This window comes from Thamnophis elegans, chromosome 14, assembly GCF_009769535.1.
Source record: "Thamnophis elegans isolate rThaEle1 chromosome 14, rThaEle1.pri, whole genome shotgun sequence".
Lineage (NCBI taxonomy): Eukaryota > Metazoa > Chordata > Lepidosauria > Squamata > Colubridae > Thamnophis > Thamnophis elegans.
The window spans coordinates 3,394,042-3,406,723 of record NC_045554.1 but is presented as its reverse complement, the minus strand read 5'-3'; the positions used below and the strand labels follow the sequence as shown (position 1 = coordinate 3,406,723).

The following is a 12,682-nucleotide window of genomic DNA, read 5'->3' as shown; positions in this document are numbered from 1 at the left end:
TATTGTATATCTCCCACTACCTTAAGCTCTTTCATTGTTGATTTTAATGCCTTTGTGGTCTTACTGTTTTAATCTTTTCTAATATCATTTTATCAGACTGTTAAGCCACCCAGAATTGTGTGACAGCAAGATGGATGGTGAGTAAATTTAATAAATAAATAAACAAACACATCCATCATTGAAAACGAAAAGGATGGCGTGTACACTAATCACAGAGGACAGGAGTGGGAGCCATCGGCATCTGGAAGGACGTGGGAAGGAGGTCTGTTGCCGGACCAAACATTTACAGTCCATAAAACCTTCCTGCTGGCTTGTTCCTTGCACCTTTTTCTATAATTAAAGCAAAAACTATCCCCCTTCGTGTCAAGCAGGAAAGATCAGGTCTGCAGGTGAAGTGACTTACTGCTATTCATGCATAGGAACCTTCTCATCAGAATTAGCCCTTGCTTGGCTTCAGAGAAAGGTCTAACAAGGAAGGTGAATTTAGATCGCTTGTGACTACGTAGAGATTCTAGGCTGATTCCTCTTTTCACTCCGCCCACAGGTTCTGCCGCTCCTTCTCCTACAGATCTTGGGCTCCTTAGGATTTCAAAGTTCATAATGCCCAGAGATCAGTTTAATCAGCGGCATTCTCTCATTAAGAGCCGAGGTGGCGCAGTGGTTAGGGTGCAGTACTGCAGGCCACTTCAGCTGACTGTTATCTGCAGTTCAGCGGTTCTAATCTCACCGGCTCAAGGTTGACTCAGCCTTCCATCCTTCCGAGGTGGATGAAATGAGGACCCAGACTGTGGGGGCGATATGCTGACTCTGTAAACCGCTTAGAGAGGGCTGAAAGCCCTATGAAGCGGTATATAAGTCTAACTGCTATTGCTATTGCTATTACACACACACACCCAGGGGTGTTTTTTCCAAAAGACAACTGGTGAGGTTCCCCCCCCCCACCTTGAAAACAAAGAAGAGAAATGTTTTCAAGCGGGGGAAAAAAACACCCCAGAAAGTCCAGTGCCTTTTGTAAAGCACCTTTGGGACACCATGACGTGGATGAGGGAGAATCTCTCTGAAGTGTGAGGGCTCTTAAATGTTTCAAGATAGATCTGGAAGTTAGAGGTAGGTTTGTCCTTCTTTGAATGAAAGTAAGGTGGTTGTGGTTTTTTTTTAAAGTATTTACAAGGCTGTTGAAAAATATGCAAAGCCCCTTCTAGGGGAATTCACATCTTTTTATGTCTGGGAGAGTAAGAGCGAAGCCGAAAGAAACAGATGGCGCTCATTCGATCCTCAACCTGACTACCTGCATTGCCAAGCTCTAAATAAACCAGGTGGAAACCCTGCCAATTTCAAAGCAGTGGTAGAGATATTATGGGCTGGAATCAGAAGTAGATGAGTTGTCAATTAGACACAGGGGTGGAATTCAGACAGTTCGGACCGGTTCAGGTGAACCGGATGCTAATTTTGCATCTGGTTCGTCGAACTGGTAATTGGAAGGACTGGTTGGCCTCGCCCACCCCCCTCTGTTCCCTCACAGCAGTCTCCACGTGGACCATTCATCATGCCAGGTAAGTGCAGGGCCCACGTGGAGGCTCTGGGAGGGCAAAAAACGGGCCTCCTGGAAGTTCTGGAAGTCTAGAAATGGGCCTCTAGAACCCGAGGGAGAGCGTTTTTGCACTCCCAGAGGCTCGAGGAAAGCCTCCGGAGCCTGGAAAGGGTGAAAACACCCCCCTCCATTATGGTACAGAGGCCGAGTAGGCCACACACCCCATGGTCACGCCCACCCAGCAATGGAGCAGAGAACCTGTTGCTAAAAACTTTCAATCCCACCCCTGATAAGACCGCCGTGTCCCAGAACGCTGAGCAATGGGACAGAGAGGCACAAACACCAGGCTTGAATTAAACTCAATGGGGATGAGGAGAAAAGCAGCCTTCCCTTTTCTTGTACTTCTCCAACTTCAGTTTAAGGCCAGCATTCCAGGTGCTATTGCCTAGATCAGTGATGGCTCGGATGCCGAAAGCACGTGGGTGCCCACACCCATAATTCAATCATCCCCCCATGCACCTCCCTGTGCATTCACCAGTGGTGGGTTTCGAAATTGTTTAGAACCTCTTCTGTAGGTGTGGCCTGCTTTGTGGGAGTGGCTTGCCAGCCATGTGACTGGGTGGGCATGGCAACTTGTGAAATGTGGTGAAACTCACTTAACAACTCTCTTGCTTAGCAACCAAAATGTTGGCTCAGAAACTCTGGCATTTGAAGCCCGCAAGTTTTAAAGCTGCCAAGCTACAAGACCCTTATACCCCTAACCCTTTAGGGGGGAAAAACCCAAGGGGGTTTCAAACTTGACAGCTTTAAGACTTGTGGACTTCAACTCCCAGAATTCCTCCTCTCGCTCTTCATCTTGATGATGTGCGGACGGGCGGGTGGGAGGGAGCTGGAACCGGTTCTAAACGGCACTGTAGGTTTGTGGAACCTCTTCTATAGAACTGGCAGGAAACCACCTCTGGCTATGCACGCATAACCCTCCCCCCCTCCCCATTTTGGAGCTGGTAGACCTCACTGAAGGCCTCCGGAGGCCGGAAACAGTCTGTAGGTAGGACTGTTTTCACCCTCCCCAGATGGTGAAACAGAACGTGTAATTCAACTACATATGCTAGTTTGGGGGCTGCTCAGGAAATAGTCAGGCACGGGAAGAGTTTTTGTGGCTTCCCGGAGTTTTCTTTTCTGTGGGAAACAGTTTAGGTTTAGGTTTAGGTTTTCATTTATTTATATGCCGCCCTTATTCCCAGCGGGACTCAGGGCGGCGCACAAACCCAAGGGGGGGAAAGGGAAACACAGAAACTACAAATACAAGCATTTATAAAATAAACCAACAGCCACACAAATCGAGAGGGGAAGGGATCTCATCAACCCCCAGGCCTGCCGACACAGCCAGGTTTTAACGGCTTTTCAGGAAGGCCTGGAGAGAGGTGAGGGTCCGAATTTTCCGCAGGGAGTTCGTTCCAAAGGGCCGGAGCTGCCACAGAGAAGGCCCTCCCCCTGGGTATAGTAGCCAGATGCATTGGCTGGTAGACGGAACCCGGAGGAGCCAGCCCTGTGTGATCTAATGGGTCGAAATGGCTCTTGAGTTTTTAAGATTGCCAAACTCCTGACCTAGGGCAACGGCTCACGTGCCCTCAGACGATGGCTCCGCGTGCCACCTGTGGCACTCATGCCATAGGTTTGCCCTCACGGGCCTAGATGCCAAGGCTCATCTCTAGGATGGATCTGTGATAAGCGCTCGTTCCTGATTCAGGGGACAGGAGCCTGGCCATAGATACCATACCAGAGTGAATAATTCTGTCTATTCCGGTTAACAGGGTGGATTGGCAAGCACACAAGAATATTAAAATGGTGGGTAGTGAAAGCCACAATATTCTGAGGAGCGCAATTGAAAAGAAAGGGGGGGAAAAAAACAATCTGTTGCATCTGAGTGAAATTAAGTGTTGTTGTTTTTTAGGGCGAAGCTTTGAAAGGGAAGCCGTGCACAATTGGCTGACTCGCTGAATGCCGTTAACCCTGCTCTCTCAGATCTGATACAAACGTCTTTTCATTTGGTCTCACAAGAAATGTTATTATTTGCCTTTTAGAATAGACCGCGTTGCTCCAGCCAAAGCTGCAAACAGAAGTACACAGCTGTCAAAACCCGTAAGTTTTTTAAAAAAGAAGAAGAAGGCAGTCTGTATTCACAGAATGATGAATGATCGGAATAGCGGATCAGATCGTTGTTCCTGCCGAATCGTTTTCTATTGTTGCACGTTTTCTCTCTTTTAGGAAGAAGAATAAAATGCAGGCTAACCAATACCATTGACGGAGTTGTGTTCCTGGGCTTCTCTTGTGTGGAAACTTCAAAGGGTTTTCCTACAAACTGCTATCTCGTTTTTCATGATCGGAAAGGGCTGCCCTTATCTGTCCCTCAGTACCAGTATCATGTGGAAGTCCTTTTTTTTTTCCTGACTTGCTCATAAGTCAAATAAAGAGCAGATTGCCACTGGAAAGCATAACAGAGCTTAAGCAGGAAGATAGAGGTCCTCTGGAGGTGCTAAAGTAGAAAACAGAAGAGGGGAAGGATTTCCTGTCTAAGTTTATTGTTCTTATCTTTGGTGAGACAATAAATACAATGCACTTTCTCAACGATGACAATACATCTGTCTTAACCATCCTTCTCCTCAAAGTAAAAACTAAAATATGTTTTCCATCAGGTCTTCAAATTCATCTTGGCTACAAGGAGAAAAGTTTCTTTGTTACAATCCAAGTGTGAAATTCGTTGTGTGTGTTTTTTTTAAGGATGCCAATTTCGACATTTCCCAAGGCAACAAATTGCTGGTGCTTAATGGAGAGGCCAACCTCAAGGAGCTAAGTATTTCCATCTGTCTTCCCCAATGCCATCCCTGGGGTAGCAGTAGTGATACTTACTCCAGAGATCAGATACCTCCCCACATATCATCCTTCCCACATGCTGGCAAGGTGACAGAAAGGATTCCAGGCCATTTTGGAAAATACGGTTTTCCCGACAAAGTTGTTGCCAGTGGTAACGCAAATATATACGTATATACATACAATTAAGACAACAAGGGGAAAGTTGCATTTTGCAACTATCTGAAATGAATCATGAAGAAAGTAGTTCTCCTGTGTATTGTAAAGCCCCCTCCCCTTAAAATTTCTGATCTGGTGATTTGCAACCTGTCAGGAGAAATTTCCACAGTTCTTTCTACACTCTATCGTTGGCTGTACTGTGACTTTCCAAATATTTCTCTGTGTGTGATGGATGGCAAGTTGGTAAACTGAGCGTATTTTGGAATTCTTCATATCCCCCTCTAGGTAAATGCTGTTTCTCTTCTATGAAATTATTAAAATTAGCACATTTTTGCCAATGCTGCCAATTTATATATCTGATGTCTTAAAAGCCCCATTGTCACATAACAATATGTTCCTCTTCCATCTGGGTTTTTTTTTTTTTTTTGGATTCTAATAAGCACACGGAACATTAATCTCACTTTAAGTATCAGCTCTTTATACCACTTTAAATTAATAGATTTGAATCAAAGTGTCATAAAACGTGCACCAACATCTCTTTAATCTAAGGAAACCTGGCAAGTTCTCTTTCTTTAAACATTAAAGTACTCCTTTTGTACATTAAAGAATGCTTTAAAGCTATACCCTGTGCTTTTTATTTCTCTAAAAAAAAAAATGAACTCAGCTCCTATTGTTAAGTGCCAAAGAAATAATTTGCCTAGGCCATCTTTCAATGCTTAAAATAATGCTTATTATTGAAAAGAGTATGTTGAAAGATCTCCTCCTGTAAGATATGCCTTTTCCCTTCATAATTCTAGTTGTATTAAGGAGGAAAAAGGATTTATGAGCTAAGGGCAGCTCCTTATTTGGACCTGGTGACTCACAGGAAAAGACAGGCAGCAGTTTCAGACCAGGTAGGTGGCATTTAGGATGTCCAAGAGCTACACAATTGAGCCCAAAATTCCTCTGGCCAAGCAAGGCAATAGTTAAGTGAGTTTTGCCCCCATTTTGCCACCTTAGTTGCTACGTGAATCACTGCAGTTCTTAGGTTAGTGACATGCTTATGAGTGATTTTGGCTTCCCCATGGACTTGTCAGAAGGGTGCAAAAGAGGATCACGTGACCCCAGGGACACTGCGACCCTCATCAATATCAGACAGTTGCCAAGTGTCCAGATTTGGACCATGGGGCCATGGGGAGGCTGCAATGATCATGTGACAAAGGTCATAGGTTGTTGTTCTGAGCTAGGCTTCCCCAAAAAGCACAAAGCAGATTCCTAGTCCCAACAAAACCCCTTTTATTAAACATGAATTCATCTCATTCACATCCAGCAAAGGCCTGGCAAACAGTCTTTCAAAGGAATATTTATGACCACAGACCTTATCTAGCTTGGAAAGCTGCCATGTGAATATTTTGCAAAGGAGGTGCTGTGCAAGGGAAGACTGGGCACAGAGTCTCTGGGATTCACGGACAGATCTTCACACTCCTGAAAGGATTCTAACAACTGAACGAACGAATTGTTTCCTGCAAAAGCCCACTCCTTTTTCGATCCTCTTTTATTTCCTATGGGAGGGGCAATCACCTTCCACCTGTGGCTTTATTTAAGATTTAAGATTTAATTTATTTGTATGCCGCCCTTCTCCGGGAGGGACTCAGGGCGGCGAACAACTCCAAAGGGGAAAGGGGATACAAACACAATACATATAATTAAAATACACAAGAGTCATACAGCCATACAAGTCGAGAGGGGAGGGGAACTCATCAACCCCCAGGCCTGCCGGCACAGCCAGGTTTTGACTGCTTTCCGGAAGGCCTGGAGAGGGGGGAGGGTCCGAATCTCCGCGGGGAGTTCATTCCCAAGTCTTCCCTGATTTCTGAGCTATTCTTTTCTTCTGGCAGCTCTGCACATGCACACACTGGGAACAGGCTCCAGCTGTTCCTCTGCCTCACTGCCGTCTAGCTCTGAAGGCAGCTGAGAACTGCCAGACGGCCTCAGTCCATTCTCTGCCTCTGATGCAGAGCCCTCATCAGAGCCTTCCCCAGCCTCCAGGACTGGCCCATGCCCTTCCCCAACCTCCTCACTGTCCGACTCTGCTGCCAGTTCCGCTGGCTGCTGGCGGGCCACAACACGTGCATTCTTCTTCAGAAGACTTCTTGAGTCAACTTCTTGAGTAGACCCAGGTAGTATCACACATGGTTCGTTGCACTAATTACATTGAGAAGTTAGTAGGGTCGCTGAGTTGAGACAGGGTTGTGAAGAGTCTTTCCTCTACTGGCAAATTTAAAGAGATCCCAACGGAGGCGCTGGATCACTTCAAATCCAGTTCAAACCATCTCCCTACTTTCCAGGCCTGTAACCACCTTGCCTTCTTTATCTTGTATTCAGAGTTGTAATCTCGCCCAATCCATCACAGCCCCTCCCACAGGCACCTGTCAAAAGACCCTGCCCCACCTCTCTTAACCTTCATCCAGATAGAATATTGGGGTGGGGGGGTGGGAGACGTTAAGCAGCATTAGCAAGCGATGAGTGTATTGTGGTTTATTAGCAAACTACCAGCGCGTTGTAGCTTCCGTTAACTACTTGTTATTTGATAACACCGATAATGTGTTAATTATTGTGAGGTGATTAACATATGTTGTTCAGGCAAGGTGCTTCAAAGGGAGTGATTGAGGGGGCAGAAAAGCATTCGTGATAGATAGTTAGATAAATACTAACAACGTGGCACTTCGAGTCCCTGGATGGTTGCTTTCAGCAGCCCCGTGTACAGGCAGAATGACAGGGGGAAAACTGGGGGTCTCCCCGGCTCATATCTTAGGGGTCAAACAGAATTCCACATTGCCATGCCGGTGGGTGGTTTCACAGGGAGGCATGGCACTGCGCAACAACATCTCAAACCAGACAACTCAGCATGAGTTCAAGAGAAATCAACATCTCCATGCCTCTCCTCAGCACAAGAGGCTCCATCGGAGTGGAAATAAATCTTAATAACCAGCTTCCCCCAAGTACACTTATAACTGGATAACCACCTCTTTCTCTTCTTGGGGGTGGCAATATCTGGGTCATAAATGAGGGGTATGAGGTCGCTAGGGGAAAACAATAACACTTAAAAGAAAAACTTCTGAAAAAGTTGAAGGTTTAAGGTAGGTTTGTGTGTGTGTGTGTGTGTCTTTGTGTGTCTTCATAATCTGTCAATTGTAATCACTTTTAAATTTGACCTTCTCCATTTTATAAACTGCTTCCAATAATCTCCCTTGTAAGACTTTGTATTAAAAGGCCTCTGGGCAATTGAGCTGTAGATCCAGTAAAGAAATCCCCATAGCCATTTGGGGAGAGGGTGGGGTGGGGAAACCTTTTTGGGCCAATCAACAAATTACACTCAAAGTAACTTTGTGTGTGGGTCTGTCTCTTGTTTGTAACCTGTTTAGTAACAATGTGTTTAATGCCTTTTATGTAGGTGATTAATCTGTAGCTGGGCCCATGCTGAATTGTTAGATTGGGTATGTTTGTATTAGGTTTCTGGAAGGAAGTTACTTTGTATGAAAATATGCTCACATATGCCAAGGAAACAAAATGAAAACCAAAAACTATTCGAAAAGTCAGTAAGGAACATGTGCTAATTTAAGAGAGAAAGACAGGGGGGAGGGAGAGAGGGAGGGAGAAATGGAAGCACTATAAATATTCTGGGAAATATAAATGCTGAACTATCTCTGCTTGAGACATGTAAAACCAGAGGGGGCTCAAAATTATTCATTGTATCTGGCAGCTAAAGTTTTGTCCCACTGGTCTCAAACTCTTTCAGATGCTAACGAATAGGAAATTAACATAATCTCAGATTCAGTTCACTAATTGTAACAATTATGAACAATTTACCAACATTGTACGATCATAGCCAAGTAGAATTGGCTGTATATATATAAATTGAAGATTCCAAAACCAGATTACAAACAGAGCAGGGATAGTTGTGGTTTAAATAGGGTGAAAGTCTTAATTCCTATTAAGCATTAAAAATAAGGACCACCCGAGTCTCTACCTGTAAATTAGCAGCCCATTCAAGATGTCCAAGCGAGCCAACGTAAGATCTCCAAGGTCCCTTCCAACTCTGTTATTCTGTCATTCTGTTATTTATATGAAACAAGATAACCTTGAATGTGAATGCTCCAACACTGGAAGTTTTTAAGAAGATGTTGGACAACGCTTTGTCTGAAGTGGTGTAGGGTTTCCTGCCTAGGTAGGGGGTTGGACTAGAAGACCTCCAAGGTCCCTTCCAACTCTGTTATTCTATTCTAACTAGCGCCACTATGTTCGAGAGAGGCAAAGTTATTATCTCCCATCTTGAAAACTTCAAATAGTAATGATCTATGGCAAAGGTGTCCAACCTCGAGAACTTTTGAAGACCTGTGGACTTCAACTCCCAGAATTCCCCAGCCAGTCATGCTGTCTGGGGAATTCTAGGAGTTGAAATCCACAAGCCATAAAGATGCCAAGGTTGGACACCCCCAATCTACAGGTACAGATAAAAAGAATCAATACAACCTAATCTAGAGCAGCAAGAAATTGGTTTATCCAGTGCTGCCAATGCCCTCAAATTAGGATGAAAACTCTAAGCAATTTTGTCATGCGATTTCACTTCAGATGACAATCTGCACAATTGGGAAAATGCTTGACTTTTCCCTGGAAAGGATTTCTTCCAGTTCCTTTTGCCCAAGTGCCCTGAATTAACATCAGTTTCTCTCTCTCTCTCTCTCTCTCTCTCTCTCTCTCTCTCTCTCTCTCTCTCTCTCTCTCTCTCTCTCTCTCTCTCTCTCACTCACACACACACACACACACACACACACACACAGACAGACACAGACACACACACAAAGGCCGCCAGCTCTGAAATACTGGATCATTTGCCAAAGCCACCACATTTATTTGATTGAACGATTTGGTGATATCCACACGTGTCTGGTCTTCCTTTGAAAAGAATTCACGCAAACTTCTAGTGACACAGAGTCCCGAATGCCACAGGCCTCGTTTCTAATACTTGAAATGAGTCTTAAAAACTAATGGAACGTACAAGATGTTGCAGGCGCCAATAATAAAGTTTATATCTTAAATAGTCTAGTTTTCGAGATGGGGCATGAGAGCGGCTTGTCCTGGACTTATTAATAGCTTAGAACAAGACTTTCTTCTGTTGTTGGTCTGTTTATTTTGAGTTGCTACAAGAAACCCATAAGAGTCCCGGGCTCCTGACCAATTCAGGCATTTGAAGTACCAGCAAAATTCCAATCCTTTCGCTTTAAGGGACAAACTTCCATTGTGCCCTTCTGTTCATTGAAAGATTCAATCCTAATCGTCTAGGTAAATCAACTTTATGGGACAAGGAGCCACAGCCTCAGGATCTGAACAAGTGGTGTTTGCTGCATGCTCTCCTCCATCAGCGCTATGAAAAAAATGCTCAGGAATTAGCAGTAAATGAAGTGGTCAGTTAATCACTGGCCAAAATATGTTAGCAAGCTGAATCCTTGGCCCAGTGAGTTTTAAGGGCTTCTGTATTGTCATCCCCTTGAAATGCAATTTCCTGACCTGGCAGTGCACGCCCCTGACCATTACAAGTGTGTTATATTGCACAGAGTGGCCTTCGCTCAACAATATTCAGAAGGTCACTCATTACCCAAGCCATAACATCAACTACTAAAGGAACATCTTTCAATATACAAGAAACAGCAGTCTCTCTTTTTTTCTTTCTTAAATCTGCAGAACACGGATGCTTCCCAAAAAAATAAAATAAAACTTCTGGCAACATAATCCAGTTCCTCAGTACATTTTTAAGCAATTTCTACTGAACACACCAACAAGGCTTATTTCCAAGTTATTGTTTGCACCAAGCTGCAGACTTGTTTTGTCTTGACGGCTCCCAAATGCTCAGGTCTTATTAGCTAATCAGGGAGAAGGGAGGCTCATGCCTTTCTCTAGGGAAAGTTACTTTCACTCTTCAACCAGAGGGGAGAGAGAGGGAAAAAAAAACAACCGAAAGGTCATTTTAATTGATTCAAGCCCGCGCACGCAAAACTGGCTTCACTGCGGACGGCGAGAAATCTCGTTTAAATATCCGTTCAAATATTTATCTTCCCAAAGGTCATGATGGTATTTATCCAAAAGAAAAAGAAAAGAGGGGCCGGGAGGGGGGGGGGGAAATAGTACAAAATACAAGGGGAGAAGGGGCCACTTTCACTGAAGAGATGATTTATGAAAGGATGGGGAGGGAGAAAGCTTGCCAATATTTGGCTTGGCCTTTCGCGTTTCTCGGGCAAGAAGAAGGGGGGGGAGATTCAAATGCGGGGGGGGGGGACAAGCTGGGCGCGAAGGCCCGGAGGGGAAACTTCCACGAGCAACGGAACTCGCCCTCCCCTCCCCTTCTCAAGGGGGGACAGGCGGGGGCTACTGGACTTCGCTCCTGGCCGGTTCCCGGAGCCCCCCAGCCAAGAGCGGGCTGGACTGGACCTTCAAGGCCCAAGAAGCGCGCCGGCGGCCAGCAGCGAGCCCCCCTCGTCCCGGCGCCTGGCTGGCTCGCCCACCACCCGTTTCTCGGCTCGGAGGGGACCAGGCTCACAGCTGCAGAGAGGCTGGGCTTAGCCCTCCGGGGAGCGCCTCTCGCTCCGCTCCAGCCCCCCATGGCCAGTCCGCTCGCCCGCCTGCAGCGTCTGGGGTGGGGGCGCCAGAGCCAGCATCCCCGAAGCCACCGGTCCCGGCTGCCAGTTCCCCCCCCCCCGGCTCTGGCTCCGCTGGGGCGGAATTGCAGATTCATGCCTGGCGCTGGCAAAGTGGAGCGGAGGCAGCTACGGGCACAGGCGGGAGGGCGGGCGAGGCGAGGTGGTCCCTCGACCGCTTACCTTGCGCCAGGGCGCGCCACACGTGGAGCTGGACCCAGAGCAACGCCCACCAGCCCGGACAGCGGCGGGGGAAGCGGGAGAAGCCGCCGGCGCCTCTTCCTCTTCGGTCTCCGCAGCAGAAGTTTAACTTTATCCGCGCCCGGCCGTTGCTCCGCCGGGGAGAGTCCCGGCCCTGCGCTGGGCTGCGCGTAGAGTCCCGTCGGGGGTCGGCGGAGTCCCGGCGAAGTTGCCCCGGCCGGGCAGAGCCTGGTGCCCGCATGGCAGCCTGGCGGAGGGCGGACGGAGCCGCTGGCGGGCAGGCGGAGCGCAGGGGTCCCTCGGGCTGCGCCGTCGTCCCGGCGGAGGGGCAGCTTAGCCGGAGCGGGCGCGGGCGGCCCCGGCGCGGAGCTGCTCCCTGGTTGCGCCGGCTAGGCGAGCCCCAGACCCGGGCGACGCAGGCTGTGGTGGCAGTGGCGGCGGCGGCGTCTCCATCTCCTCCGCCGCCGCCGCCACCGCCGCGGCGATCGCCTCCCTTCCCTGCTGCAAGGCTGGAGGACGCGGCGGCTGGCGGCTGGCACTGCCCTGCCTGGCGGGGAAGAGGCGGCGGCGGCGGCGGGGACTTCAGCCTTGCTCTCCGCCTGGCTTCAGCCCTGCCTGCTCCGTCCTCCGAGGCTGGCGAAGTTGGCCAAGTCCTTTGCGCCGGGTAGAGCGCCGCGGGATCGGACCTTCCCGAGCTGCTGCTGCTGTCGCCGCCGCCGGAGCTGCTGCGCCTCGACGAGCCCCCAGCCCTGCTTCCACGCGCGGGGGGGAGCCGCGCGCTGGCGCCTTGCCCGGCTCCGGAGACTGGAGGAGCCCCGCCGCCTACAGGTGAAGCGCAGCCTGGCTGGAGCTGGAGGAGGAGGAGGAGGAGGAGGAGAAGCCGCCGCTGGTGCTGCCCTATCCGGCAAGCTGCGCCACCAGCGACCCCCGGCGGGAGGAGGAGGAGGAGGAGGCGGCGGCGGCGAAAGGAGACCTGCTCGAGTTTCCCTCCCGCGGAGAAGCAGCGACGCTGGCGGAGGGGAAGCGCCCCACGCCTCCCCGCCAGCTCCGGGGCGGGAAGCGCGTCCGTCGGTCGTAGGGGCGGGGTAGTGGGGGAGGCGGCGGCCGGGGAGGTGGTGGCCGCCCCGAGGCGGGCTCGGTCTGGACTCCGGCGGCTTGGCTCCTCGTGCGCGAAACCCTTGGAAGAATCTGCCAGGACGAGAAGAAGAAAAAAAAGAAAAAAAGATTGAGACTCTCGTCACAGCAGAAC

At 48.6% G+C, this 12,682-nt stretch overlaps 1 protein-coding gene across 1 annotated transcript in view; it reads right to left on the bottom strand.

Annotated features, from left to right (window-relative positions):
• LOC116517817 (protein sidekick-1-like) overlaps positions 1–12,351 on the bottom strand; it is a 359,367-nt gene extending 347,016 nt beyond the window's left edge. Inside the window, exon 1 of the mRNA XM_032230993.1 lies at positions 11,416–12,351. Within this exon, the coding sequence (XP_032086884.1) occupies positions 11,416–11,674 (259 nt within the window). The 5' untranslated portion in view covers positions 11,675–12,351. The remainder of the gene's footprint in view (positions 1–11,415) is intronic.
• Positions 12,352–12,682: the final 331 nt, after the last annotated feature.